This window comes from Monodon monoceros, unplaced genomic scaffold (genome assembly GCF_005190385.1).
Source record: "Monodon monoceros isolate NGI ecotype Baffin Bay Population unplaced genomic scaffold, NGI_Narwhal_1 Super_Scaffold_13, whole genome shotgun sequence".
Classification (NCBI taxonomy): Eukaryota; Metazoa; Chordata; class Mammalia; order Artiodactyla; family Monodontidae; genus Monodon; species Monodon monoceros.
In genome coordinates, this window is record NW_021703769.1 from 6,185,906 (window position 1) to 6,209,985 (window position 24,080).

The 24,080-nt window shown below is 48.3% G+C and overlaps 2 protein-coding genes across 3 annotated transcripts in view; both read right to left on the reverse strand.

The window, feature by feature from the left end:
* Positions 1-13,780: 13,780 nt before the first annotated feature.
* Positions 13,781-16,256, reverse strand: LOC114894121 (protein FAM209B-like). The gene is made up of 2 exons (XM_029220447.1): positions 15,191-16,256; positions 13,781-14,261 (listed from the first exon to the last, which is right to left on the reverse strand). Exons 1-2 carry the CDS (start codon positions 15,695-15,697, stop codon positions 13,995-13,997), a joined length of 774 nt encoding a protein of 257 aa, XP_029076280.1. The 5' UTR covers positions 15,698-16,256; the 3' UTR covers positions 13,781-13,994.
* Positions 16,257-18,084: 1,828 nt separating this feature from the next.
* Positions 18,085-24,080, reverse strand: part of RTF2 (replication termination factor 2) — a 40,019-nt gene continuing 34,023 nt past the window's right edge. Inside the window, exons 6-9 of one of the 2 annotated variants that reach the window (XM_029220446.1) lie at positions 22,334-22,447; positions 19,478-19,532; positions 19,275-19,370; positions 18,085-18,461 (exon numbers count right to left, since the gene is read on the reverse strand). In XM_029220446.1, the coding sequence (XP_029076279.1) occupies positions 18,286-18,461; positions 19,275-19,370; positions 19,478-19,532; positions 22,334-22,447 (441 nt within the window). In that variant the 3' untranslated portion in view covers positions 18,085-18,285. Of the gene's footprint in view, positions 18,465-19,274; positions 19,371-19,477; positions 19,533-22,333; positions 22,448-24,080 lie in introns of both variants that reach the window. The other variant, XM_029220445.1, reaches the window with a different exon arrangement.

Sequence of the window (24,080 nt, forward strand, 5' to 3'; positions counted from 1 at the left end):
AATGAAGAATTCCATCACCTGCCAGAATATCTTTCTTATAAGGTACCAATCATCCATATAGTCCAGGATTGGCCGAATTTCCCTCTGGATCTCTTTTTGTTGGACAATTACTTTTAAAATGGTTGCATGGGGGTTGCGTTACGTGTGTATTTCTCCACGTACCTGTTGTAACGACAAGCAACAATATTCCTGTTTTTCATTTCTCTTGAAAGACTCTGTCTTTGAACACCACACTGCATGGAGAATGCATGATACCGGGCCCAAGTTCGTCCTACAGGGTTATTCATGTTTACCTCCTTGACCGTGGGCTGGTGGCTATGTTTGTTTTTTTGCCCAGTCTAAGATTTCCTGATTCTATAATGACCATGCATCATTTTACAACCACAGGAAAAAAAAAAAGTTTAAAATAAATTTTAAACACACTCCAAAGCCCCCCAAACATTTTTTTAAAAGGCAAAAATGCTATAAGTCTGAAAAATGATTATAATGATTGCCTCTTGCTTCTTTCTGGCTTTTCCAATCCATCTAAAAGTTGGTTGGGAGATGACACCTGCAATTGGGATGTCTGACATGATAAATGCAGGGGTATAGCCAGGCTTGAGAGTTTGGGCTTTTCAAACACCACTGTAGGTACAAGAAACACTCTCCTGGCTCAGGAGGGGAAAGGCTTATCTTTTTCAGGTGAAAATGCTATGAGGAAACTTGGCAGAAATCCAAGGTTATAGGACCCAAAGACTCTAATTCCTCTTTTATGAAAAAAAGAAATGCCTAAGAGGCAACACTTTCCAAACAATTAACTTGCCCGTGGGCCCCTGAGGGATCCTGGATGACAAAGAGCCCCATGTTCTCTGCAAATCCAGGTAAGGTTTCTACCTAAGAAAAGTAAACCCAGAGGAGAATCTGGAGGGTGCCTGGGAGCTAGAAAAACTGGTTCAAGCTTCTGTCTTGAATCCACCTCCTTGATTCAACAAGAAGACCCCTGCCCAGCTTGATGTATCATGACCCCAGGCAAGCAAGTGATTCTTTAGCACAGCTTAAACTGTAATTAAGGGGGAAATTTTTCAAGGAGCTCCTTGTAAACAGCTTGATGTGGTTGGGACCAGGTTGCAGGGACCAGCGGGGACTGTCCTGTACTATCAGGACAGGGCCAGTGGGATTCCTGAGTAGGTGGCCCACTTTATGGGTTTGCAAAGTTGCAAGTTCTTGAGTCAGGAGACGTACCTGAGAAAATGTCCGTTTTTCAGCCCTTCAGAGCTTAGAGACCAGGGCTGGGCCGGGAGAGAAGTCAGGCGGGGCTTTGGGGACGCTTGTCCCACTGCTTCTCAAATTCAGGTGTCTTCCTTAACAAACTCATTTTTGAGAACATTTGCCAGGGAAATAAAGGTCTTCAGTAGAGCAGCTTTGGAAAAGTCTATGGAAGGGAAGCAAAATGCAGTCACTAAACATGGTGGTGAGGAAGGGTGTTTACTCCCTTGGAAGACGTTCCTAGTATATGACAGGGTGGGCAAACACTTTCTGTAAAGGGCTAGATAGGAATTTTAGGCTCTGCGGTACATATTGTCTCAAAAGCAGCCACAGGCAGTATGCGAATAATATGGCTGCTGTCACTACAACAGTGAAGTTGAGCAGATGTGACAGAGACCAGATGGCCCTCAGAGCCCCAAATATTTACTATTTCTGGCCAATTACAGAAAAAGTGTGTGGACCTCTGAGTATACTGGGTGGATTACAAGTCAATGAAGGAAGGAACTCAGAAGAAGCAGCATTTCATCGTTGTCAAGATGAAAGAATTGACTCAAAGAGGGAAACCACTGGCCACCATCACCACCTGAGCCAGGCAGCCCACGGATGAGACTTGCTGTCTCCGGGATGCTGGCTCACATCCTCCACACCTCCCCACCCCCGCCCCCTGCATCTAAGCTGCAAGCACCTCCCTTTGGGCCCTCCCTGATCTGGCCCCAGCTATCCCTGAGTATGAACCCCACCACTCCAGGCTTTCACTTTACATTCTCATAAAGACGGTATTCGGTGTTCCTTCCGCATTTTCCATCCATCCTTCCTCTGGAAACAAGTGCCCCCGCTTTCCTCCATGCCCCTGCCCCCAGTCCACATGTCTCCCCAAGTTGAGCATCCAGGCCGAGGATGGGGCTTGTGACCTAGGCCTAAGCCAATCAGCACTCTGCTTTCACCTTAGCCATTGCGATTGGTCGGGGATGGGCAGATGATCTAGAAAGAGCCAATGAGAGGCCATGGGACGTTTGAAAAGGAAGCCAAAGGAAAGATCTCCATGGCGGTGGCCTCAGGAGCTCCTGGCAGCCTTTTTGCAAGCACGGGGGAAGGCTCGTCTGAGAATGAAGTCGAGATGATAGAAATTGGGCTTCTCTGGTGGTGCGGTGGTCAAGAATCCGCCTGCCAACGCAGGGAACACGGGTTCGAGCCCTGGTCCGGGAAGATCCCACATGCCACGGAGCAACGAAGCCCGTAAGCCACAACTACTGAGCCCGCGTGCCACAACTACTGAAGTCTGAGTGCCTAGAGCCCGTGCTCCGCAACAAGAGAAGCCACTGCAATGAGAAGCCCACACACCGCAACGAAGAGTAGCCCCCGCTCACCGCAACTAGAGAAAGCCTGCACGCAGCAACAAAGACCCAATGCAGCCAAAAATAAATAAATAAAATAAATTTATTTTTAAAAAAAGGAAATAAAAATTTCCTTTTCCTGGAAAGAGGGTATATTTGGCAAATTTCCCCCAAACTACAAAAATAAAATAAAATAAATGCTGAGCAGAGGGGATTATCAGCATCCTCCTCTGGGCTAGCACAGCTGATCACAGGTGGGAACCTCCCTCCATGGGGTAACGGTTGAAACCACTGCATGGTTGGTGTCTCGGCAGAACCAGCAAGTTTCAGGAATCGGTTCCCAGAAGATAGTGGCCCCGCCCACCCCAACTACCCCCCACCCCGCTCCCCCCAGCGCACCCGTTTCCACCACTTGTCCCAACACCTCCCCTTTACGTGAAAGGTTCAGAGGAAGATAAAGTTGATGGTGCAGACTCTCAAAGCAGAGGCCGCGGTGGCCAAGAGAAAAGCAGCGTCTCCAGGCCACACCTGGAAACTATGAGAACTTTCTTCTCCCTGAGCTCATGTTGCCCTCACTTCCCAGAGGCCCGACTCAGTGGGAGCAGGCCCAATTCCAATCACTCACTGATCGTTGTGGGCCAGGCACCCAGCAGTGATTCAGACAAAACTCTGTGCCTGCTTGGAGCTTCAGTGCTGTGAGGGAGGGAGAAAACAAACAGATATGGGTAGACAAGTAGGATGATGGCGTAATAACGATGAAGGAGGTAAGGTGATATGATTAAGAATGAGAGAGCTAATAGCCCAAAGGTGCAAACAACCCAAATGTGGTCCATCCATGCAATGGAATATTATTCAGCCATGAGAAGGAACACGATACATGCTACAGACACAAAAGGCTGTACGTGTATGACTCAGTTTATGAGAAATGTCCAGAAGAGGCCAATCCATAAAGACAGAAAGTAGACTAGTGGTTATCAGTGGCGGGGCAGGGATGGAGAGTGAGTGCTAATGGGTATGAGGCTGGTTTTTTTATTTGTTTGTTTTGTTTTTTGTTTTTTGCGGTACGCGGGCCTCTCACTGTTGCGGCCTCTCCCGTTCCGGAGCACAGGCTCCGGACGCGAAGGCCCAGCGGCCATGGCTCACGGGCCCAGCCGCTCCGCGGCATGTGGGATCTTCCCGGACCGGGACACGAACCCGTGTCCCCTGCATCGGCAGGCGGACTCTCAACCACTGCGCCAGGGAAGCCCTTGTCTGCCTTTTTGATGACAGACATCCTAGGGGGTGCAAAGTGGTGTCTCACTGTGGTTTTGATTTGCATTTCCCTGATGAGTGATGATGAGCACCTTTTCATGTACTTATTGGCCATTTGTACATTTCTTTGAAGAAATGTCTCTTTGAGTCCTTTGCCCATTTTCAGTTGGGTTTTTTTCTTTTCACTGTTGAGTTGTGAGCTCTTCATATATGCTTAATACTAGATCCTTGTCAAATATATAATTTACAAATATTTTCTCCCATTCTCTGAGTTGTCTTTTCACTTTCTTATAGTTTCCTTTGGAGCGCAAAAGCTTTTAATTTTGATGAAGTCTAACTTATCTATTTTTCTTTGGTTACTTGTGCTTTGGGTTGCATTGCCTATGTAATCAAAAAAAAAAAAAAGGAAACATTTTTTACAAAAATAGGCCCAGACATTATGCAGGTTATTTAGTTGACAACATTCTTGTCCTCAAGGAGCTAACACTCGGCTGACATTCCTTGGGACTCACTGTCAGTGGTTAAAAAGCGCTGGGTCTTCATCTTGGGTGCTTTTCCAGGTTGCTGGGCAGAGTCTTTCATATTCTGATGAACCAGATGGCCCTTTAAACAGCTCAGAATTTAAGTGGGATGAGTCATCACTTAACTGTGCTTAGAAATTCTAAAATAAGTCACGTGTAAAAAGCCACTGCAGGGTTTTTGTTTTCAGTGCCTTGGCTGGCTGCGCTTTCTGTGTTTGCTGACTGTGGAATAAACCCAAACACTGGCAGATGGCGGTTGTACGGCCTGAAGTGGGAAGCATCAAATCCTGCCCGATCTAGGGAAATAGGTACCATATGTGTTCGTAATAAGAAAACACTGGAGAGCACCCAGACATCCACCAGTAGGGAACTGGTTAAATTATGGTACATCCAAACTCTAGAATAAGAAGAGCCAAAATCTATTAAAAATGGAGAATTTAAAACGTTGGGGAGAAAAAAAAAGAAAACTGAAAAAAAAAAAAAATTAAAAAAAAGACAAAAAAATGTTGGGGAGGAAAGCTTTTCCTCTACTCTCTTATGCTCAGTAAATAGGGGTTTTTGAATTAAACTAATAAAAGGTGAACAGAAGACAATTTTTACTGTTTGTGTGCACAGGAGTTCACAGAAGTGACAATCAAAGAAGCAGGTAGACTCAGGGGCTTATATACCATTTTAACAAAGGAAAGAGGGTTTAGGGTTCAAGGGACAGACTGTGGGGAAGTGACTAGGAAATATATGGGGGAAACTAATGGAAAACAGGACTGTTCTAGTCAGGTCTGTTTATGCAAATGCATCTCGGTTTCGACTTCTAGTCTTTGATGATAAGAGTCACTGTTCTCCCCCTGGTGTGCGGGGAAGGGGGGCACCTTCCTCAGTGCGAAATTTATGTCCTGCTTTTAGGCAGAAAAGGGGAGGGTGGAGAACTCTTCCTGTCTCAGCTGCCTTCAGCTCAAAATAATCCTTATGCCAAAGTGGCACATTTGGGGACAGCATATCCGTTAAGGACCCAATTACAACACAAATGAAGGTATAATTAAGGATGGAGGTCAGCCCTCTGAAGGAAGGGGTGGGTTTCTAGGAGAACCTCAGGGCCTTTGCACTTGCTTTTCCCATCACTGGGTCCTCACCTCACACAGGTTTGTTCAAAGTGTCCTCTGGAAGGTCTTCCCTGACCATCTGGCACAAGAGACCCCTCCTCTGGAGTATTTTTCTTCACAGCACTTACCCACTCCTGAATGCTGTTGTATATTTTTATGTGTTTGTAGCCACTGTCTGTTTTTCCTAATTGTCTGACAGCCCCCAATAATACTGTAGGATTTGATTACCTTTGCATTCCTGGTGCCCAGAGGGTGCTTGGCCTTTTTGAAGCCGAATAATACGCAACGCATGTATAAGACACATTTTGTTCATCCATTCATCCATCCATGGACACTGAGGTTGCTTCTACTTCTTGGTGTTGTGAACAACACTGCTGTGAGCCTGGGTGTGCAAACATCTCTTCCAGATCCTGCTTTTAATTCTCGGGGTTTTATACCCACAAGAGGATTTGCTGGATCATATGGAAATTCTATTTTTAAGTGTTTGGGGAACTTCCATACCGTTCTTCACAGTGACTGCACCATTTTACAGTCTCTTTCTCGAGAGCAGCCTCTAAGGTGTGTGAGGTGGGTCTCCCTGTGGTCCACGTTCGCTCATCCCTGTATCCTCAGCACCCACTGCCATGTCTGCACAGTGAGATGCTCCGGAGTCCTGGTTGAATGATGGGCAGATAAATGACGGAAGGAAGGATGAGTGAGTGGAGGGGAGAGGGTGTTTCTGGAAGAACGAAGTGGCCGGAAGGCACTGGTCCGAGTGAGAGGCAAAGCTCCTGCAGCGTCTGCCTGATGTCTAAGTCCACACACGCCGGGGAGGGAAACGTATTGAGCAGACTCGCAGGCTCTTCAAGTTGAAGGAACCCGGAGGTTTGCCCAGTAAAGGCGGGCGCTTTCCTGAGGGCGCCAGGAGTGACCTCAGGGCTGGGGAGGCCTCCCTCTCGCCTGCACGGGCAGCGAGGGTCTGCTGGGAGGAGCGGGGGGTGCTCAGGGTGAGACCAGGCTCTGCCCTCAGGAGCTTAGAGCCTCCCCTTTGCCTCCAGGGTGCTGCATCTCCCGGGTCACCACCCTCGGGCAGGTCCCCGCTGGGCCCCCTCCCCTGGGTGTCCCTGACACCTAGAGAATGGAAGACAGGAGAGCCTGGGCCGCAGCGGGTCCTCCCACAGCCACTGCCCCCTCCTCTCCATCACATTTCCTTTTTATGGGTTTTCAAAATGGAAGGGAATCTAATTTCTTCCCCTCCTGGGGTAACGTGCTAGAGGTGTCTTCATGTCCACACCATGGCTGAGAAGGGCTCGGGGCACCGGGAAAGGGAACTTTTGAAGCGGCAGACTCACGACTCATGCAATATAAGACGATCATGTGTCAAAAACGTGACTCAACTCATTGGTTAAGGAGGGGCCGGTAGGACGGTACAGCAGGTTCAGAGGAGGCTTCAAAGGACCGGAAGCCGACGGGAGGACAGACAGACAGAGAGCTGCACAACTAACGTCCCTTACGTGAGATGCACCTGCATTTTGATAAACAACGAGGCTTCATGTATTACCCATTTTCTACAGTTTACAGAATTGTTAAGTGGCCCAAAGACGATGGAAGGCAGAGGTCACACAGCAGGGCCCCTGAAAGGTGCTTGTCTCCCACAGGAAGCCTCATCTCCCCCCACCTGTCGTCCCCATATCCCCCACCCCCAAGGGCCCCTGAGAACAGAGACCAACAAAGCCCAGATCAGGTGTGGCCGGGGCTGGGCCGTTTGGATACTCCTGGGGGATGGGTGCATCTCTGTCCGGGGAGTGGGGGAAGGAGGGTTTCCACAGTCTCCCCACAGCCCTCATCTCTCTAGGAGGGAAACTCGAGTCCTGCCGGTGGCCTGCGAGGCACCCGCTCCTTGTGTCCCACCTCATCTCCTCCCTCACTCGGCCCCAAGCACGGGACCCCCAGCAGCTCGCCTTGAGGCCTGGCGCTCCTGCCTCAGGGCCTTTGCACTTCCTCTTCCCACGTCCTCTTCATCTCCTCGTGGGTCCTCAGGGCTGACTCCCTCCAGTAAGGGCTTCTCAGCAACCCTTCCCCGACCACACTAAGATCCTAAACAACCATTCACTCACTGACCCCCAAACCCTGCTCCCTTTCCTTGTTTTACCTTTCTCTGTAGTACATGGGCCCACCTGACAGCCTACATGTTGGACTATGTACGTGTTTCTTGTCTCTTCCCCAGTGGAATGCAAGCTCTGTGCCTGCAAGATGTTTGTTTCTTTTTATCTCCTCATGCCCAGAGCCTGGAACAGTGCATAGAACAAATACTTGAATGAATGAGTGAATAATCAAACGACAAATGTTCATTGTTAATACAAAGTAATGTTTTCATTACTACCAGTACAATGAATGCTAGTTGCTAACTGGGATACAAGTGTTATGACAGCTACTACTTCAACTCACACGTGACTGTTATCGAGGGCCCTTGAAAACGAAATCTTCGGGAAGCTAGAGCGCTGTTCCCTGTGACAGGCTTTGTCTGCCACCTAGTGGAAATCTTCAGTAACTGCAAGCCAGGCAAAGCGTTCTAAGACGGGCGTTTCGGGCAGCTGAAACGCTGTGTTGGCATCCCTGATGAGAACGCGACTCAGCACCACCCTTCTGGAGGGAAATTTAGCAATGCCTAACAAAACCACACATGCGTTCACCCTTCTCCCCACCAAACCCACTCCTAGGAACCTACCCTGAAGATACATCTCCAACACTATAGCACAAGGTTATTCACTGCATCATTATTTGTCATTTCAAACTCCTGGAAGCTACCTGAATGTCCGCATATAAGACAGGGGCTGAACAAACACAATGGCGCACTCTGCAGCGGGAAAAAAAGAATGAGAAAGACCCCCTAAGAGCCACTTCGAAGGGATTTCCAAGAACCTTCTGTTAAGTGGAAAAAGCAAAGCCCCAAAGAATTTGGAAAGCTTGCTGTCCTTCACGTCGGAAAGAAGGGGTATAAGAAAATACACACGCATCTGTTCGTTTGTGCAAGAGAAAGGAAGGACAAAACAGAAACTAAGAGGCTGATCACATCACTACAGGGCTTCGTGGAGGGCAGGAGGGTGTGGGATCCGGGTAGCCGGGATGAGGAAAGAGCGGCAGTTCCCTGCGTGTATCTTCTTCTAAATCTTTGACTCTTAGTGGAAGCCAAAACATGCATTTCCCATGTGACCCGGCGACCGCAACCCGGGGCATTTATACCAGAAAGATGAAAATGCGTGTTCATGTAAAAACCTGCACACGATTCTTTGTAGCAGCTCTGTAATTATAACCGAAACCTACAAGAGACCAAAACTTCCCCCACACGGCAGGCAGAGGGTTCCATGGACTCAACAGCAGACAGGCACGAAGTGCTGGCACATGAGACTCTACCTGGATAGATCTGAAGGGCCTTATGTCGGGTGAAAGAAGCCAGCCTCACAGGTCACACACTGTAGGGGACTTCCCTGGTGGTCCAGTGGTTAAGACTCTGAGCTCCCAATGTAGGGGGCTCGGGTTCGATCCCTGGTCGGGGAACTAGATAGATCCTGCGCGCCGCAACTAAGAGCCTGCATGCTGCAACTAAGGAGCTTGCGTGCCACAACTAAGAACCGGCGCAGCTAAATAAATACATAAATATTAAAAAAAAAAAAAAGGTCACACGCTGTATAATTTCATTCACATAAACATTCTTGTAAGGACAAAACTCATAGAGATGGGGACTTCCCTGGTGGCGGAGTGGTTAAGAATCCACCTGCCAACGCAGGGGACACGGGTTCAAACCCTGGTCCGGGAAGATCCCACATGCGTGGAGCAACTAAGCCCGCGAGGCATGACTACTGAAGCCTGCGTGGCTAGAGCCCGTGCTCCACAACAAGGGAAGCCACTGCAATGAGAAGCCCGCGCACCACAATGAAGAGCAGCCCTCGCTCGCTGCAACGAGAGAAAGCCCGCGCGGAGCAATGAAGACCCAACACAGCCAAAAATAAATATAAAATAATAAACAAAATGTTAAAAACATCACAGAGATGGAAACTGATTGGTGGTTGCCAGGGGTTGGGGGTCTCTGCTGGGATGGTGGAGTGGTGGGTCCACGCCTCCACACCCGGGATAAAACAACACAGAACTCGCCACACACATTGTTGCAATGTCAGTCTCCTGGCTTTGTGACTGTACTCAAGTAAGATGTAACCGCTGGGGAAAACCAATGCGGAAAACTAGGCCAAGCGTCTAAGGAGATACTCTGCTACTTTTGCAACTTCCTGTGAATCTACAAATTTCAAAATAAAATGTTAGAGAATATGATTATGGGCCAAAGAAACATGCTGGGGTGGGGGGAGGTTTGGTCCCTGAGCCAACACTTTGAAACCTCTGGTTTCCAGGAGCAGGGTAGCCCTGTTCGTGACCCTCTGCCAGTATTTCCTTTGGTCCCATTCCCCTGGTTCACAGGCTGGTGACTAGGCCAGAGGGAGCGTGGATGTGTCATCCAAAGCATCAGAAAGAGCAGATGGAAAGAGTGTGTGTGTGTCCTGTATTGATTTTCTACTGCTGTGTAATAAACTACCACAAAGCCACTTAGTGGCTTCACACTACACACATTTATTATCTCACAGTTTCTGTGGGTTGGGAGTCTATGTTCTGGTAGGTGGGCTCATATGCTCAGGGTCTCACCAGACTGGGATCCCCTCTGACTCGGGGGCCTCTTCCAGGTTACTGGTTGCTGGTAGAGCCCATGTCCTTGCAGTTGTATGGCTGAGATTCCGGGTTTCTTTTCTAGCTGTTGACTGGGGACCATTCTTGGATCCTGAAGGCTGCCCTCACGTCTCCGCCCCGCGACCCATCACCTCGCGTATGGCAGTGGCCTCTTCAGGCCCCCAGGAGAGGGGTCTTGTCTACGAATTCTGCCAACCACCCGAGTGAACCTCCTCTGACAGAGACAGCAGGTGCAGACAACTACAGCGATCCAGCGGCTACGATTTGCTGAGTCACTGCGGAGTGTGGTTAACAGTGGGGTTTGAGCTGACCCTGGAACAACAGAGCCGAGCAGCCTTGTGGAGCTCTGGCTTCTCCATCTATATCTAATGCATTTTTGCCTGAAAATATTGCATGAAATGGACTGGGGTGAGGAAACACTGTTTTCCAGGCAACACCGAGGTCTGCAAAGCTCTGTGTTAGGGCGAGGCAAAGACCCGGGACGCTATTTTATGGGAATTGCTAAATCCAATTGTACAGCAGATTTCGTTCTCATTTATGTCCTCGATCCACTTGCTATAAGGCATTTTGATGTTCTGCTCTTTCTTAGGATTCCCATCATTAGCTGGTAGTGACCTGGACAAAAGTAGACACAAAAATATGATACGAAATTACATTTTTGCCCATCAGACAAAGAGGGGCTGTTTGTGAAGGTAATCGAATACACTGGTTCTCGATGAACACCTTTTCTGGTTGTTAACATATAAATAAGATTAGCATAAACTAGGATTGGCAAACTTTTCCTGTAAAGGGCTAGTTAGTAAATATTTTCAGCTTTGGGACCAAAATGGTTTCTGTGCAGTAATTCAACTCTGCCACAGAGCACAAAAGCAACCATAGGCAATATGTAAATGGGTACAGCTGTGTTCCAATAAAAATTTATTTATGGTCACTGAAATGTGAATTTCATGTAATTTTTCGGTTTTTTTTTTTTGGCCTCACCCCGTGGCTTGCCGATCTTAGTTCCCTGACCAGGGATCGAACCCAGGCCCTCGGCACTGAAAGTGCAGAGTCCTAACCACTGGACCGCCAGGGAGTTCCCGAATTTCATGTAATTTTCATGTCATGAAATACAATTCATCATTTGATTTTTTTCAACCATTTAAAAGTATAAAAACCATTATTAGCTCATGGGCTGTACAAAAACCGGCAGTGGGCTGATCTGGCCTGTGAGCCATGGTTTGGCAACCTTTACGTTATCTCTATTCTAATCTAAAATGTGCCCCATGTTGACATCACAGGTTAAAACCAAAGTCTATTTTCCTTATCTGCATTTCTTCAGAATGTGCTGTGAAAATAACTCACATAGTCCCATTTGCTTGAAAACACCCAGAAAGAGAACAGAAGGCACAAAGGAGGCGTCTCAGCTCCTTCCAGTTTTTCCACATCCTGGAAGTTGAAGTTTCGGCAAAAACTAAAGGGCTCAGGGACCACTTTTCAAAGGTAGCGTCACAGTTACGAGAGGGGAAGAGATGGCCGGCTCTGATCTGAGGTCTCTTCCCGAACACGTATGTGCGACTGACCCTGAGGACTGTGCTCCGACGATGAGGATGAACTCTTTGTGGCTGGGAAGGAAGGTGATGGAGAGTCAAGCCCACTTTAATTTGGACTGAAGTGGAAATAAGGGAATTTCCATGGTCTCGCATAGCTGACGTCTCTGCCCAGGCCTGCACCTGCAGGTCTCTCTTTTTTTTTTTTAAGATTTTTTTTGATGTGGACCATTCTTTTTAAAGCCTTTATTGAATTTGTTACAATATTGCTTCTGTTTTATGTTTTGTTTTTTTGCCACTAGGCGCATGTGGGATCTTAGCTCCCTGACCAGGGATCAAACCCACACCCCCTGCATTGGAAGGCGAAGTCTTAACCCCTGGACTGCCAGGGAAGTCCCTGCATGTCTCTAAAACTACCAGGCTGGCCTAGATTAGGGGTCATGAGCTAACAGAACAGCCTGGAGTAAGTGTAGTTTCCATTAGCCATACAAACATGCCCAAATACCCATATTTTAAATAAGTATTATAAAGAATATTCATAGTGACCAATTTGGGAACCCCTGGTTAGCTCATCTATATCTGAATTACATTAAAAACACGGTTTGGTTCTCCATTTCTCTGAATCCACTTAGACACATGTAACTGTTAGTTTTGTAGTAGAAAAGTCAATGCATGGGACCCATGAGACAGAATGAATAAGATGACTTTTCTGGTGGTAAGAAAATGAAATGATTCTAGAATCCACCATCCCCTTGACACACACACCTCCTAACAATAATTTTTTATTTTATTTCATTTTAAAACCTATAAAGTTGTCCTTTGTAATATAATAAATCATAAAGATAAAAAAAGGTTCTGTCTTTTGCAAAAATAGCTACTGTAAAGATAGTTATTAAGAAAATAATATCAGCATCTTACCCCAAATTTCCCAAAAGCCTTATTCTACAAGGGCCATGGCACAGTGGCCAAGAATGTCACCCTACACTAATGCCACTGTCCATGCACTTCTCACCACCCTCAGCTCTAGAGGAAGTGAGGAAGGCAAAAACAAAACAATAACTGCTGTAAATGCTGGAGAGGGTGTGGAGGAAAGGGAACCCTCTTGCACTGTTGGTGGGAATGTAAATTGATACAGCCACTATGGAGAACAGTATGGAGGTTCTTTTAAAAACTAAAAGTAGAACTACCATACGACCCAGCAATCCCACTACTGGGCATAAACCCAGAGAAAACCATAATTCAAAAAGAGTCATGTACCAAAATGTTCATTGCAGCTCTATTTACAATAGCCCGGAGATGGAGACAACCTGAGTGCCCATCATCGGATGAATGGATAAAGACGATGTGGCACATATATACAATGGAATATTACTCAGCCATAAAAAGAAATGAAAATGAGCTATTTGTTGTTGTTGTTGTTGTTTTTGTGCGGTACGTGGGCCTGTCACTGTTGTGGCCTCTCCCGTTGCGGAGCACAGGCTCCGGACGCGCAGGCTCAGTGGCCATGGCTCATGAGCCCAGCCGCTCCGCGGCACGTGGGATCTTCCCGGACCGGGGCACGAACCCATGTCCCCTGCATCGGCAGGCGGACTCTCAACCACTGCACCACCAGGGAAGCCCGAAATTGAGCTATTTGTAATGAGGTGGATAGACCTAGAGTCTGTCATAGAGTCTGTGAAGTAAGTCAGAAAGAGAAAGACAAATACCGTATGGTAACACATATATATGGAATTTAAGGGAAAAAAAATGTCATGAAGAACCTAGGGGTAAGACAGGAATAAAGACACAGACCTACTAGAGAATGGACTTGAAGATATGGGGAGGAAGAAGGGTAAGCTGGGACAAAGCGAGAGAGTGGCATGGACATATATACACTACCAAACGTAAAATAGCTAGCTAGTGGGGAGCAGCTGCATAGCACAGGGAGATCAGCTCGGTGCTTTGTGACCGCCTGGAGGGGTGGGATAGGGAGGGTGGGAGGGAGGGAGGCGCAAGAGGGAAGAGATATGGGAACATATGTATATGTATAACTGATTCACTTTGTTATAAAGCAGAAACTAACACACCATTGTAAAGCAATTATACTCCAATAAAGATGTAAAAACAAACAAACAAACAAAAAACAAGTTAAACAAAACAATAACTGCTATGGCTACTGGCCTCACACTTTTTTCAAGCTTAAAAAAAGAGAAAGGAAAAAGGCCCCAAATTCGAGAGTTCTTTTTCTTCAGAATAGTTTTACTAGTTTGCCTACGGTTTGTAAACACTCAAATTTTTCTCTCCTACTCTGACACACAAATCCACTCACTCGGAGTCTTCTTCTCCCCATATCTCATATATTGTAATATTATTGTGTGGGGCTGCAGGCATCTCTGAGTTGAGAAGCTTGAGGTTACCGCCTGCTGCCATGGCGGCTTTCAGATTCTGCACCTTGGACATGAATTTCACAAGGTCCATCTCGAGCTGGGTTAGGATATTGAATGCATGGTCTTCGCTGGGGGACGCATTTTGATTTTTCTTTGTTGGAGAGCGTAATGAACAGCCTCGAAGGGCCGGAGGATTCTTCTGCTCCTGTCAAGAAAGATATTCGGGGTGAATAATACTGTTGATGTTGCTGGTTTTGACACAATTCTAAGAGAGCTGGGCTCACCTAAGAGAAGTTGGCTCTAGCATTGATCTAGCCCAGGGATTGGCAAACGATGGCCAAATCTGGCCCACCAGCTTTTCTTGTTAATAAAGTCTTATTGGAACACAGCCAGGCTCGTTCATTTGCATACTGTCTATGGCTGCTTTCATGCTCAAACAGCAGAGTTGAGTCCTTGCAACACAGACTGAATGGGCTGCACAGCTGAAAATATCAACTATCTGGCCTTTTACAGAAAAGGTTTGCCAACCCCTGCTCCCATCAGTTTGGACACAGAATCCTGAAGCGGTGGGTTTGTCCAGGAGCAAACATGCTGCCGTATTTCTCTCCCTTCCTCTTCTCAGAGCTGTTCAGCCACTTTATGGACAGGCTGTTACCTCTTTACACCTCTGGCGCTTTACGACAGGTCTTTCCCTTTACCTGGGAAATGATACCATTTCCATTCAGTTCAGCAACTTGTAATGATTCAAACGCTAGGGAAATTAAAAATCAGGGGCAGTGAGTCTGCCTCCATAAATAATGTTGACCTGAAACACGCCAAGTTCTTGAATCTATCCTCAATTTGGAACATCTGATTTAACAGGCTAACTATTGAGCCAAGGTTTTAGTTGCCCAGTAAACAGAAGGTGGTCTTCAACTATGAGTCCCCACCTCTGTGAGTTAAGATCTCCCATCCTCCCTAAGGACACGTCGGGAAATGAGTTAGCCAACGTTTCTCAGGACCAGAAGTAGGTACTCTGTATTCAAACTCGTTGTACTTAACCGTCTTGTCTGTAACAACCAGAGTACGTGTTCCTCTGAGTCTAAACTTTCTGAGGTGGAATCAATGTGGTGTGAAAAACGGAGCCATCCTTACCTTACCCGTCTCACTATCTCCTCGAAACTTTAGCATCATATACAACACGACAACAAAAAAAGGCCAGAGCCACTTGCTCCCAAGCCAGCCTTGGGCATGCTCTGGGAGATTCTGCCGAATTCGAAAGTGCCCTCCGCAAGGCACCTTCTCCTGGGGTTCTCTGGCTTTATCTCTCAGAGAAGAAAACGTAAAGGCATAGCCGCAGGAGAGGCACAGAGGAAAGAACAAGAACCATTTCAGTGTCCGCATGGTGAGCAGAGATGGGGGACAAAGTGGCTCATGGTGGGTTGGTCTGCCCTTGCACCCGGAGACTGGGAACCAGGGCTGGGCTGGGCGGTTGGTGATGTCACAGAGGCCCTGAGCCAGAACCAGCTCTGGCCATTGTGACGGCTTCAGGGCAGAGGATAAAGAGGCTCGCAGGGGTTGCCTGGGAGTAGGGCTTAAAGGGAAATAGCGAAATTTCCAGAGGGCAATAAAAAGAGAGGCGGGGGAGTGATAGAAGGCCATCTCCTTGCCACTATGTTCTTTCTGACCCTCATGCTCTACTGGGAGAGTCCATCTATTTTTGTTTTTCTATTTGTTGACTGCAGACGCTGTGGTGAGCAGAGCAGCCCAGGCATGTGTCCCTGTGGAGCTGAGAGCCTAGTGGGAAAGAAAGATATTAAACCAGAGGCTAAAAAAAAACCAACCAAAAAAACAGAGGCTACAGACTAGGAGCCACTGATGTATTTTGGCCTACATTGTTTCTGAAAATGATTATTTGCCAATATTTAAATGTCGGTGGGGGGAGGGCTTCATTTAAAAAGGCCAGATTTCAAAGGAAATTAAGTGTCCTTTGAAAAGTATGGACCATCTGGTAACACGGGGGCCCCTCTCTGCTGGAGTGGAGTAGCAACCGCCCCTCTAGGTGGCTGTGTTTTCTCCACAGTCCCCACCACTCCCTATCGCCTCACAGTTATGCTCACTGCCTTCACCTGAGTGTGCAATGCCCGAGCTAATTAAGAGTATCATTTATTTCATTAAACTTGTGATAAGGCTGGGTTTCCCTGGTGGCGCAGTGGTTGAGAGTCCGCCTGCCGATGCAGGGGACACGGGTTCGTGCCCCGGTCCGGGAAGATCCCACATGCCACGGAGCGGCTGGGCCGGTGAGCCATGGCCGCTGAGCCTGCGCGTCTGGAGCCTGTGCTCCGCAACGGGAGAGGCCACAACAGTGAGAGGCCCGCGTACCGCAAAAAAAAAAAAAAAGTTGTGATAAGGGGACTTCCCTAGTGGTCCAGTGGTTAAGACTGCATGCTCCCAAAACAGAAGGCATGGGTTCAATCCCTGGTTGGGGAACTAAGATCCTGCATGCTGCACGGTGTGGCCAAAAAAGAAAAAAATAACATTTGTGATAAGAACAGAGAGCTTTAAGAGAACACAAGGGGGCAGCTCTAGGCTGGTTCAGGCAGGAAGGCTTTCCTGAAAAAGACATTCAGGTGGAACGTGTGGGATGATCAGGAGCTGGCTGGGTAAGATGGGGAAGTAGCTGACGTCCAGGCAGGTGTGAAGGCTCTGAGGCGAGAGGGACACAGCCTGCAGGACAACAGAGGCCGCTGCCAGGAGTACAGCCAGGGCTCAACGGCCAGTGCACTTGAAACCATCAGTTTCTAAAAATGACATGAAACAAAAAGTCCCGACTAATGGAACGCAGGGCTTATACCTGTTCCGCTGGGTCACCTGATTCACACTTATTCCCGGGGAATAAAGCCTTCTGCTGGATATAACCAAGGGTCCACTGGGTGCCTCCCCTGTGCCTCTAACTGTGTTGAGTGATGAAGTTCTGTGAGATGGTTTGAGACCAGGAGGAGAGACGGAGAGTGGGATCCGGTGGCACAGACTGCCCTTGCAGTCTGCACATGCTCCCCCAGCTTGGGGTGGGGATGTGGGGCTCCCTGCCAAGAGCATCTGTGCAGGGCTTACGGGGGCGCGAGGCCCAAGAATTGATTAGGAAATAGGCACGGCTATTATAACCAGACTTACCTGTACGTAAAGGTATATAAATGCTGATCTGGGAAAGAAAATAGATAATTTTCAGGTTTGTTCTGGAAAAGTCCACAACAGAAATTCACTGATGTTAGTATCATTCTGATAAAACTCCTCTATATTCACAATGTCAACACGTCCTCAGGTCCAACTTCCCACCCCACTGAGGCACAGGACCCGGGATGGAGCAGGCTGCGCTCGGCTCTCCACCCCCTCCCCAGAATCCTCCCTCTGAGGCTGCTCCCTCCCGCCTCCAACCTTCCTCGCCCAGCTCCTTTGCCTGCTTTTTCATGGAAACCAGGGCCCTGGATCTGGTATAAAGAACCATCTGAATGATACAACTGTCTCCAGAAAGGCAGTGTTGAACCTGGATGTTCCTGATTCTTAGTCTCATAGGAGAATTTCATTAATTATTCACTTCAATACACTTTATGGATAAGATACACCAATTTTATGCACAATTTCCCCCTTTTATAATCTTCTGCTGAGAGAGAAAGTGGAACTGACATGATGTCACAGAACTACAATCGCTATCAGTGCAATGGCTGCAATTTTCTTACTCAACGTTCGGGGAAGAAAGGAGAAAAATACAGAGATGAGAACAAGAGCAGACTTTAGACTTACTTTATTTTCGTACGAAATCATCGGGTGCCAACTAAACCTCCTCTCTCATCAAGGCGATCAGCAAGGAAGCCCCCTCAGTCCCCTCCCTGGCGCCGAGACGACCCCTCCTACAGCCCACAGCCCTGCAGGCGGAATGCACTTCAAACTCGCCCTTCCTCAAATTCGGTTTCACTTGGCTTGTTTAATTAATTAACCACCGCGAGCAAAACCATGAGAGTCTGAGTCAAAATGAGCCAACCACATACCCGTGAGGAATCTGGCATCTTTAATTATTTTAAGCATAAATAGTGCGGCCAGCATGCTTTCGGCCGTGGGCGGGTCCACGCGCACTGGGGGAGGAGGTGAGTGGAGAGGGTGACGGGGTGGGGCCGGCAGGGTCACCGAGCCCCCGTCTTGCCCTGCCACGCCGGCTCCGAGCTGTGGGGTGCGCTGAGGCCGCACCCCGGGCCTCAGAAGCAGTAGGATGTGTGGGTGACCCAGTGGGCCGACTCCTCCTTGGAGCGCTTGGCAGAGCTGTGGGTCGTGAAAAGGGACTTGTAAGCTTCTGACTCTCCGCTGTCGGCGATGGACCTCTTCATGGCTCCACACGGAGGCTTCCCGGCTTTTCCGGAAGAGCTCCCCTGTGCTGCTGGAAAAATGAAAAGCCCAAAACTTTAAAGCTGGGACTACAGATCATTCCAGACGTCACATCCTCAAAAATTCATTAATCCCAGGAACTTCCCTCCTGCTTTCTGGGGATGAATGTTGAAATACGTTATCTCAATCGCCAAGTCCTAAAAACAAATGAAGCTACTGTATTTAAAATCACACTCATCACGACTTGCTATATATTCTCGGCACTGGTCCCAGCTCCGGGGATGACGTACATCAGATCCCGAGGCCAGGTGGCTGAGATGTGTGTCGGGGTACTGGAACCCATGAACACTCTGGAGGGCGATTACACCACAGGATTACACACTCCTTTATTTACCTCTTCAATCTGTGCTTTTCTTCTTTGTGAAATACTATTTTCTTTGCTAAAGGTAGTGAGTTTCCGGAGAAAGGCACTAAATTCTGGACTATGCACCAAATGGAATGGCTCTCCGTCAAGAGCAGGTGGAGGAAGGCCGGCTCGAGTGCACACGTGGTGCACAGCGAGCCCCAGCCTTAAATTAGGGAACGCCTGAGTCAGGCCTCGGCGCCCCTTGTTAGCCTGGCACCAAGTGCAGACTCCACAGGAAAACTGGCATTTGTGCCCGCACCCCTTCCGTCCCGAGAGGGCTCCTGCTCTAAGGTGAATCAACTGTTTCTTAGTTACCCGCCAAGAGAGCTCAGTGAACTATTCAGAGACACCATTAGGACGAGCTTGAGTTCTCGAATTTGTGCCAGGAAAACCGTGACGTACCCACGCAGGTTCCCAGCTGTCTAAGTGGCCCACTGCCATCTCAATAGGACCCACCTGCACTTCTGGGAGGCAAGGTGGTTTTCTTCTCTTGAGAATCAAGGCTGGTTTCTTCGGGCTTCCCTGTCTTCATTTTTGATGGTCCTGGGGCTTCTGTGAAAGAACAAAGTAAGCAAAACAAAACAACATCAGGAACTTATTTAGGAAACAGGCCTATGGCCTTATTTTTGCTAAAATAAGGACCTCTTTGAGCATCTTACCTTCACTGACATCTGATTTTGAGAGAGACTCTGCCACCTTGGGTTTCTTTGTTTTCTGTAAAAAGAAAGGGGGTGGAGGGGGCGGACACGTGCTCAGATGCACTGATTTCGGTGTCAGTGTGGCTCCCGCCAGTCCGGGAGCCCAATGAGAGGCCAACATGGGTCACTCAGGGCAGGCCTCCCGCTGAAGAGGACTCTGATCCTCTGCCCTAAACCTCGGGCCTCCCCACGTGTTTCCAGTTGTGCACTCTGGCCTCACATGACATACATCCGCAGAGATCTGCTCAGCTGTATAGTTACATTCCAAAACCACATCCTCAAAAAATCTAAATGAGGAGGACAGGTTTCAGTGGTAACAGTCAGTGGTAATGGTGACAACTGCACACAAAAGAGCGGTTACCTGGATGATAACATAAGTCCAGCCAGTACCGAATCTCAACCTTTCCAGGAAGACTTCTTCAAAGTTGTCCAACTGCTTTGACACTTGTGTATTTAACTATAAGGACTTGAGGCCTGTACTAAAGAACACTTTAGCCAATTCTCCTCAGCTCTGGATCACTTCTGTTAGAATTCTGTCGCTCATAATAGTTAAATTGGTCAGCAAAAATTTAAGAAATGAAACAAACCGTTCTAACACCACACAGCTGATTCAATCACAGAAAGGACAAACAGGACTTATGTTCACTCAGAGAATTTACTTTAACCATGCCGTTTTCCTAAGCATGCAAAAGGTGGCATTAAAGATACGCAGCCTAAACGTTTCTGAAGGCTCCCATCACTAGAAAACATCAAAGACCTTGCTCAGGCAGTGGCCCTGAACCTGTAATATGTATATGCTACGTGATCTGTAACACTTGCATAAAACATAAACACATCCTGTTCATTTCACACATGCAAGACATGCATTCACATTTGTGAGGGTAACACGTCATCCTTCAAAAAAAAAAAATGCAGAAAGCTGCTTATTTCTAAGCCCTCCATTCAGAGCTGAGGTTATCTGAAAAGCACGAGGCCTTAGACAGGAAATGCTATGCCCTGTCTCCAGCTGCGGGTATACTGGGGAAATATTTTGGTTTCCTGGTAGCCGTCTCTAGGAAGCATTCCCAGAAGGTCTGGGAAGTATCCTGCCTCCGGAGAGGGGTGTGTTAGCTCCACCGGGCTTTGAACAACTTGGCAGGAAGCCTGGGACAGAGGAGACAGCTCACTAAAGTAAGAAGAAGGCTAATGACCATACCAATGTCTCTAGGAGTTTCCATTAAAATACAATTTTTCCCTTTTGTGCTTCTTAAAAACTGAACTTGATCAATAGTAGCAACAAAGAACAAGTTGGTAAATGTCGTCAAAAATACCTCAAACTTCTATTCGCTTCTAAACCCGAACTCACCCCTTTAAATGACAGAGCGTCTCTTTCTTTCTCATGAATATTGCAATAACCTTGTACAAGACTGCTTCACGGAGCACTTCTACTGGTATTTGATCACAAAAGCTGGGCACAATTCCTTGTACTATAGAACCATCCACACACATTATCTATTTTCTACCTAAGTGAAGCTATCAAAGGAGGAAATGCCAGTGGTTTGGCTCTGAGAATTCTGGGCCCACACACAATAACAATACTGCTATCATATTCTCGGCTTTTTAAAGCCTCATGACCATGAATTATATATCATTCCAGGGTGATACGGTCTTGCACATTCCTCTATTATGATTTTAAAACCTGAAAAATCTTTAGTTATTACATCACTGGTAAATGCACGCCAGTAGCACAAAACCAGGCAGGCTATTTCTCTTCACAATTTTATGTCCTCAGGATACTGAAACTAATTTTCTAATACTTTAGGCATTCTTTTGCCTTAGTTCTGATGGCATGAAGTTTCTCCCACATTTACCCTGAACCTTTTTTTTTTTTTTTAAAGAAAGAAAAAAAGACCATGGCTCAAGTACTCAAGAAATAACAAAATTTACTACTGGATCCAGAATCAATGACACATTGAATGATTTCTTAGCTGATCAACTGTTTTGAGCCTGCTCATCACATCAGATCATTAAGCACGGATTCCACTGCTTATGGAAGGTGGTTCTAAACCTGGGGCGCAAAGCAAAGCCTTCACCCCAGCACCCCTGACCCAGAGCGCCGGGCATCAGCAAGCAGCGCCGGGGCGCCACTCAAGACCGCGGCCAGGGGAGGCTCGGGACGGCCAGGCGGCTTCCATGGGGGGAAGGCTGCTTGTCTCCTCGCTCCAGGGAGTGCAGGGAGGGGGTGTGCGTGCGTGTGTGTGTGTGTGTGTGTGTGTGCATGCACGCGTGTGCGTGTGTGGCTGCACGCGTGTGCGCGTCTGCATCTGCAGTCCCAGGAGTGGGTGGGAAGCACAGGCCCCGGGCTCCCCCCACATCTCTAGGACGTTCAAGCCTGGGCCGCACAGGCTCTGCAGAGGTGCTGGGGTGGTGTCTTTCACTCCTCCTCAGTTTTACAAGGTGTGACACCAAGCCTCTTACACTCAGTGCCCGCGCAGCAATCGTGGTGGCCGCCTTGCCCTCCGGACGCACTTCACAGGCCTGAGCTTTTCTACCCTCCTGCCCACACCCGCCCCCCGCAGGTGGCGTGACCCCCGCCCCCCTTCACCGATGAGGCAGCTGAGCGCAGAGCAGAGCACTGAGCTCGACCCAGCGAGGCCGCCTGGAATCTTCTAGAGCCCAGGCCCGCCTGGTCATAAAAAACACCTCGATCGCAGAGAACCCCGAACCAGCACCAGCAGCACAGCTGGCGGGTTTGCGATGGGCTCTGGAGCAGAACCTGCAGACTTGACTTGCGCCCAGACTCGGGAAGGTGAGGAACTGAGCCTAGGACTCCGGTACCTTTCCCAGCTTGGATCGCAGCCTCCTCCCCTCCATCCTTCTCTTCAGCGTTTCCACGTCCTCCTTGGTGCCATTGAGCACGATGACGTCGTCCTCCTGGAAGGCAGCCCCACACTGAAGAGGACGAAAGAGAGAAGACGACAGATTCCGTCACCACGCGGAAAGCAGCTACCCTCAGGCCCTCACTCTTAGCCCAACCACTGGTCCTCAAGCTCTTGGGAAATTCCTGTTGTTTCCCCGCCTGCACCTTGGCTTGGCCAGTTTTTGACCCCAAGCCCTGCTTGGGAAAGTTTCTGTGTACAGGGTAGCATAGCAGGCCTGCCTGCCAGACTGGCCCTGGCTGGTGTCTAGGAACTTGGATTCCCACTTCCTAATTGTGTTGGGCTTCTTTGCTTACAGGCCTCCCCACTGGACCCGACCTCCAGGGGCCCCATGCAAAGACCCAAGCACAGGGTGGACGTTTAGGAAATGCCTGTTTAAGGGATCACTAACAATACTTCTTGAGCACCTACTGCTGGCTCACCTCATGAGGACTGGCTTAATAAGCGCCTGTGAGACTCACACACAGCTGAGCCAAGGCTAAAAGCAAGAGGCCGGGGATCTCACATTCCAGACAGAGGTTCGCAGCCTTGACCTTACATCAGCGTCTCCAGGGAGATCCCGAGGCCCACGCCATTTCTGATTCAGGAGTTCTAAGGCGGGACCCGATAATTTGCATTTCTACTGTTTTCTCAGGTCACGCAGATGCCGCCTGTGGGGGAACCAGGCTTTGAGAACCACTGTTCTAGAGTTTAGGAAGTTGGCCAATTAGGGTAAATGGGCTAAATCCCAGCAGGAGAGGGGAAGGGCCATTCCGGAGGCACAGCCTGCATTTCGGCTCTTTCCTGGGCTGCAGCTGCCCACTGTCATGCCCACAGGGGATCTGCATTTTCAACTGCTCCCTGGGGAGCCAGCCCTGCTGAGGACAGTGTTTGGGCCAGCATCCATTTCGGGGGTTTGTTCCCCTCTTCCTGTGGGTTCTCCAGAGTCCCTCTGCCGAGACCTTGGCCTCAGTTACCGCATCTGTTAAATGGGGATAAACTGAACTCCCAGCATGATCGGGTTGAGGCAAGAATTAAGGGTAACGCCGTAGGGAATGGAGCCCAGAGCTGGGCACTGAACACTCAACCATCACCAGTTTTGCATTTTCCTAACACGGATGGAGCTCCAAGTTCCAGCCCTCAGCATCGTGTCTCTAACTAGCTTCCCTAGGCAGAAGCATCGCATAACCTGAGTTCCTCATCCATGGATTCAACCAACTTCAGACAGAAAATATTTGGGAAGAAAATATTTTCCAGAAAGTTCCAAAAAGCAACACTTGAATACTATATAAATAGTTGCCACGTACCAGTGCAGGTCCCGGCAACTATTTACGTAACATTTACACTGTATTTACAACCATTTACATAGAATTTACATTGTATTAGGTATTATAAGTAACTTGAAGATGACTTAAAGTAAACGGGAAGATGGGTGTCGGTTATATGCAAACGCTACACCACTTTATATAAGGGGCTTGAGCATGTGCGGATTTCAGTATATGCGGGAGTCCTGGGCCAATCCCCCCAGCCCCCCAACCGACAGGGAGGGATGACAGTACGCGCTGCTGCATTTTCCTCGCTGGGAGTTGTGCCCCCTCGTGGAAGGGAGAAAGCATAAGGAAGCCTCACGTGGATTCCTCTAGACTCTGCCTGGGTCTCTGCCCCTT

Excerpts from the sequence above, each read along its gene's own strand:
- LOC114894121 (XM_029220447.1), bottom strand. The coding sequence starts at position 15,697 with ATGGCCTTCTATCACTCCCCCGCCTCTCTTTTTATTGCCCTCTGGAAA. Across the intron at positions 14,262-15,190 it reads GAGATAGTGAGACGGGTAAG|GAGCAGAAGAATCCTCCGGC; the intron begins GTAAGGATGGCT and ends CTTTCTTGACAG.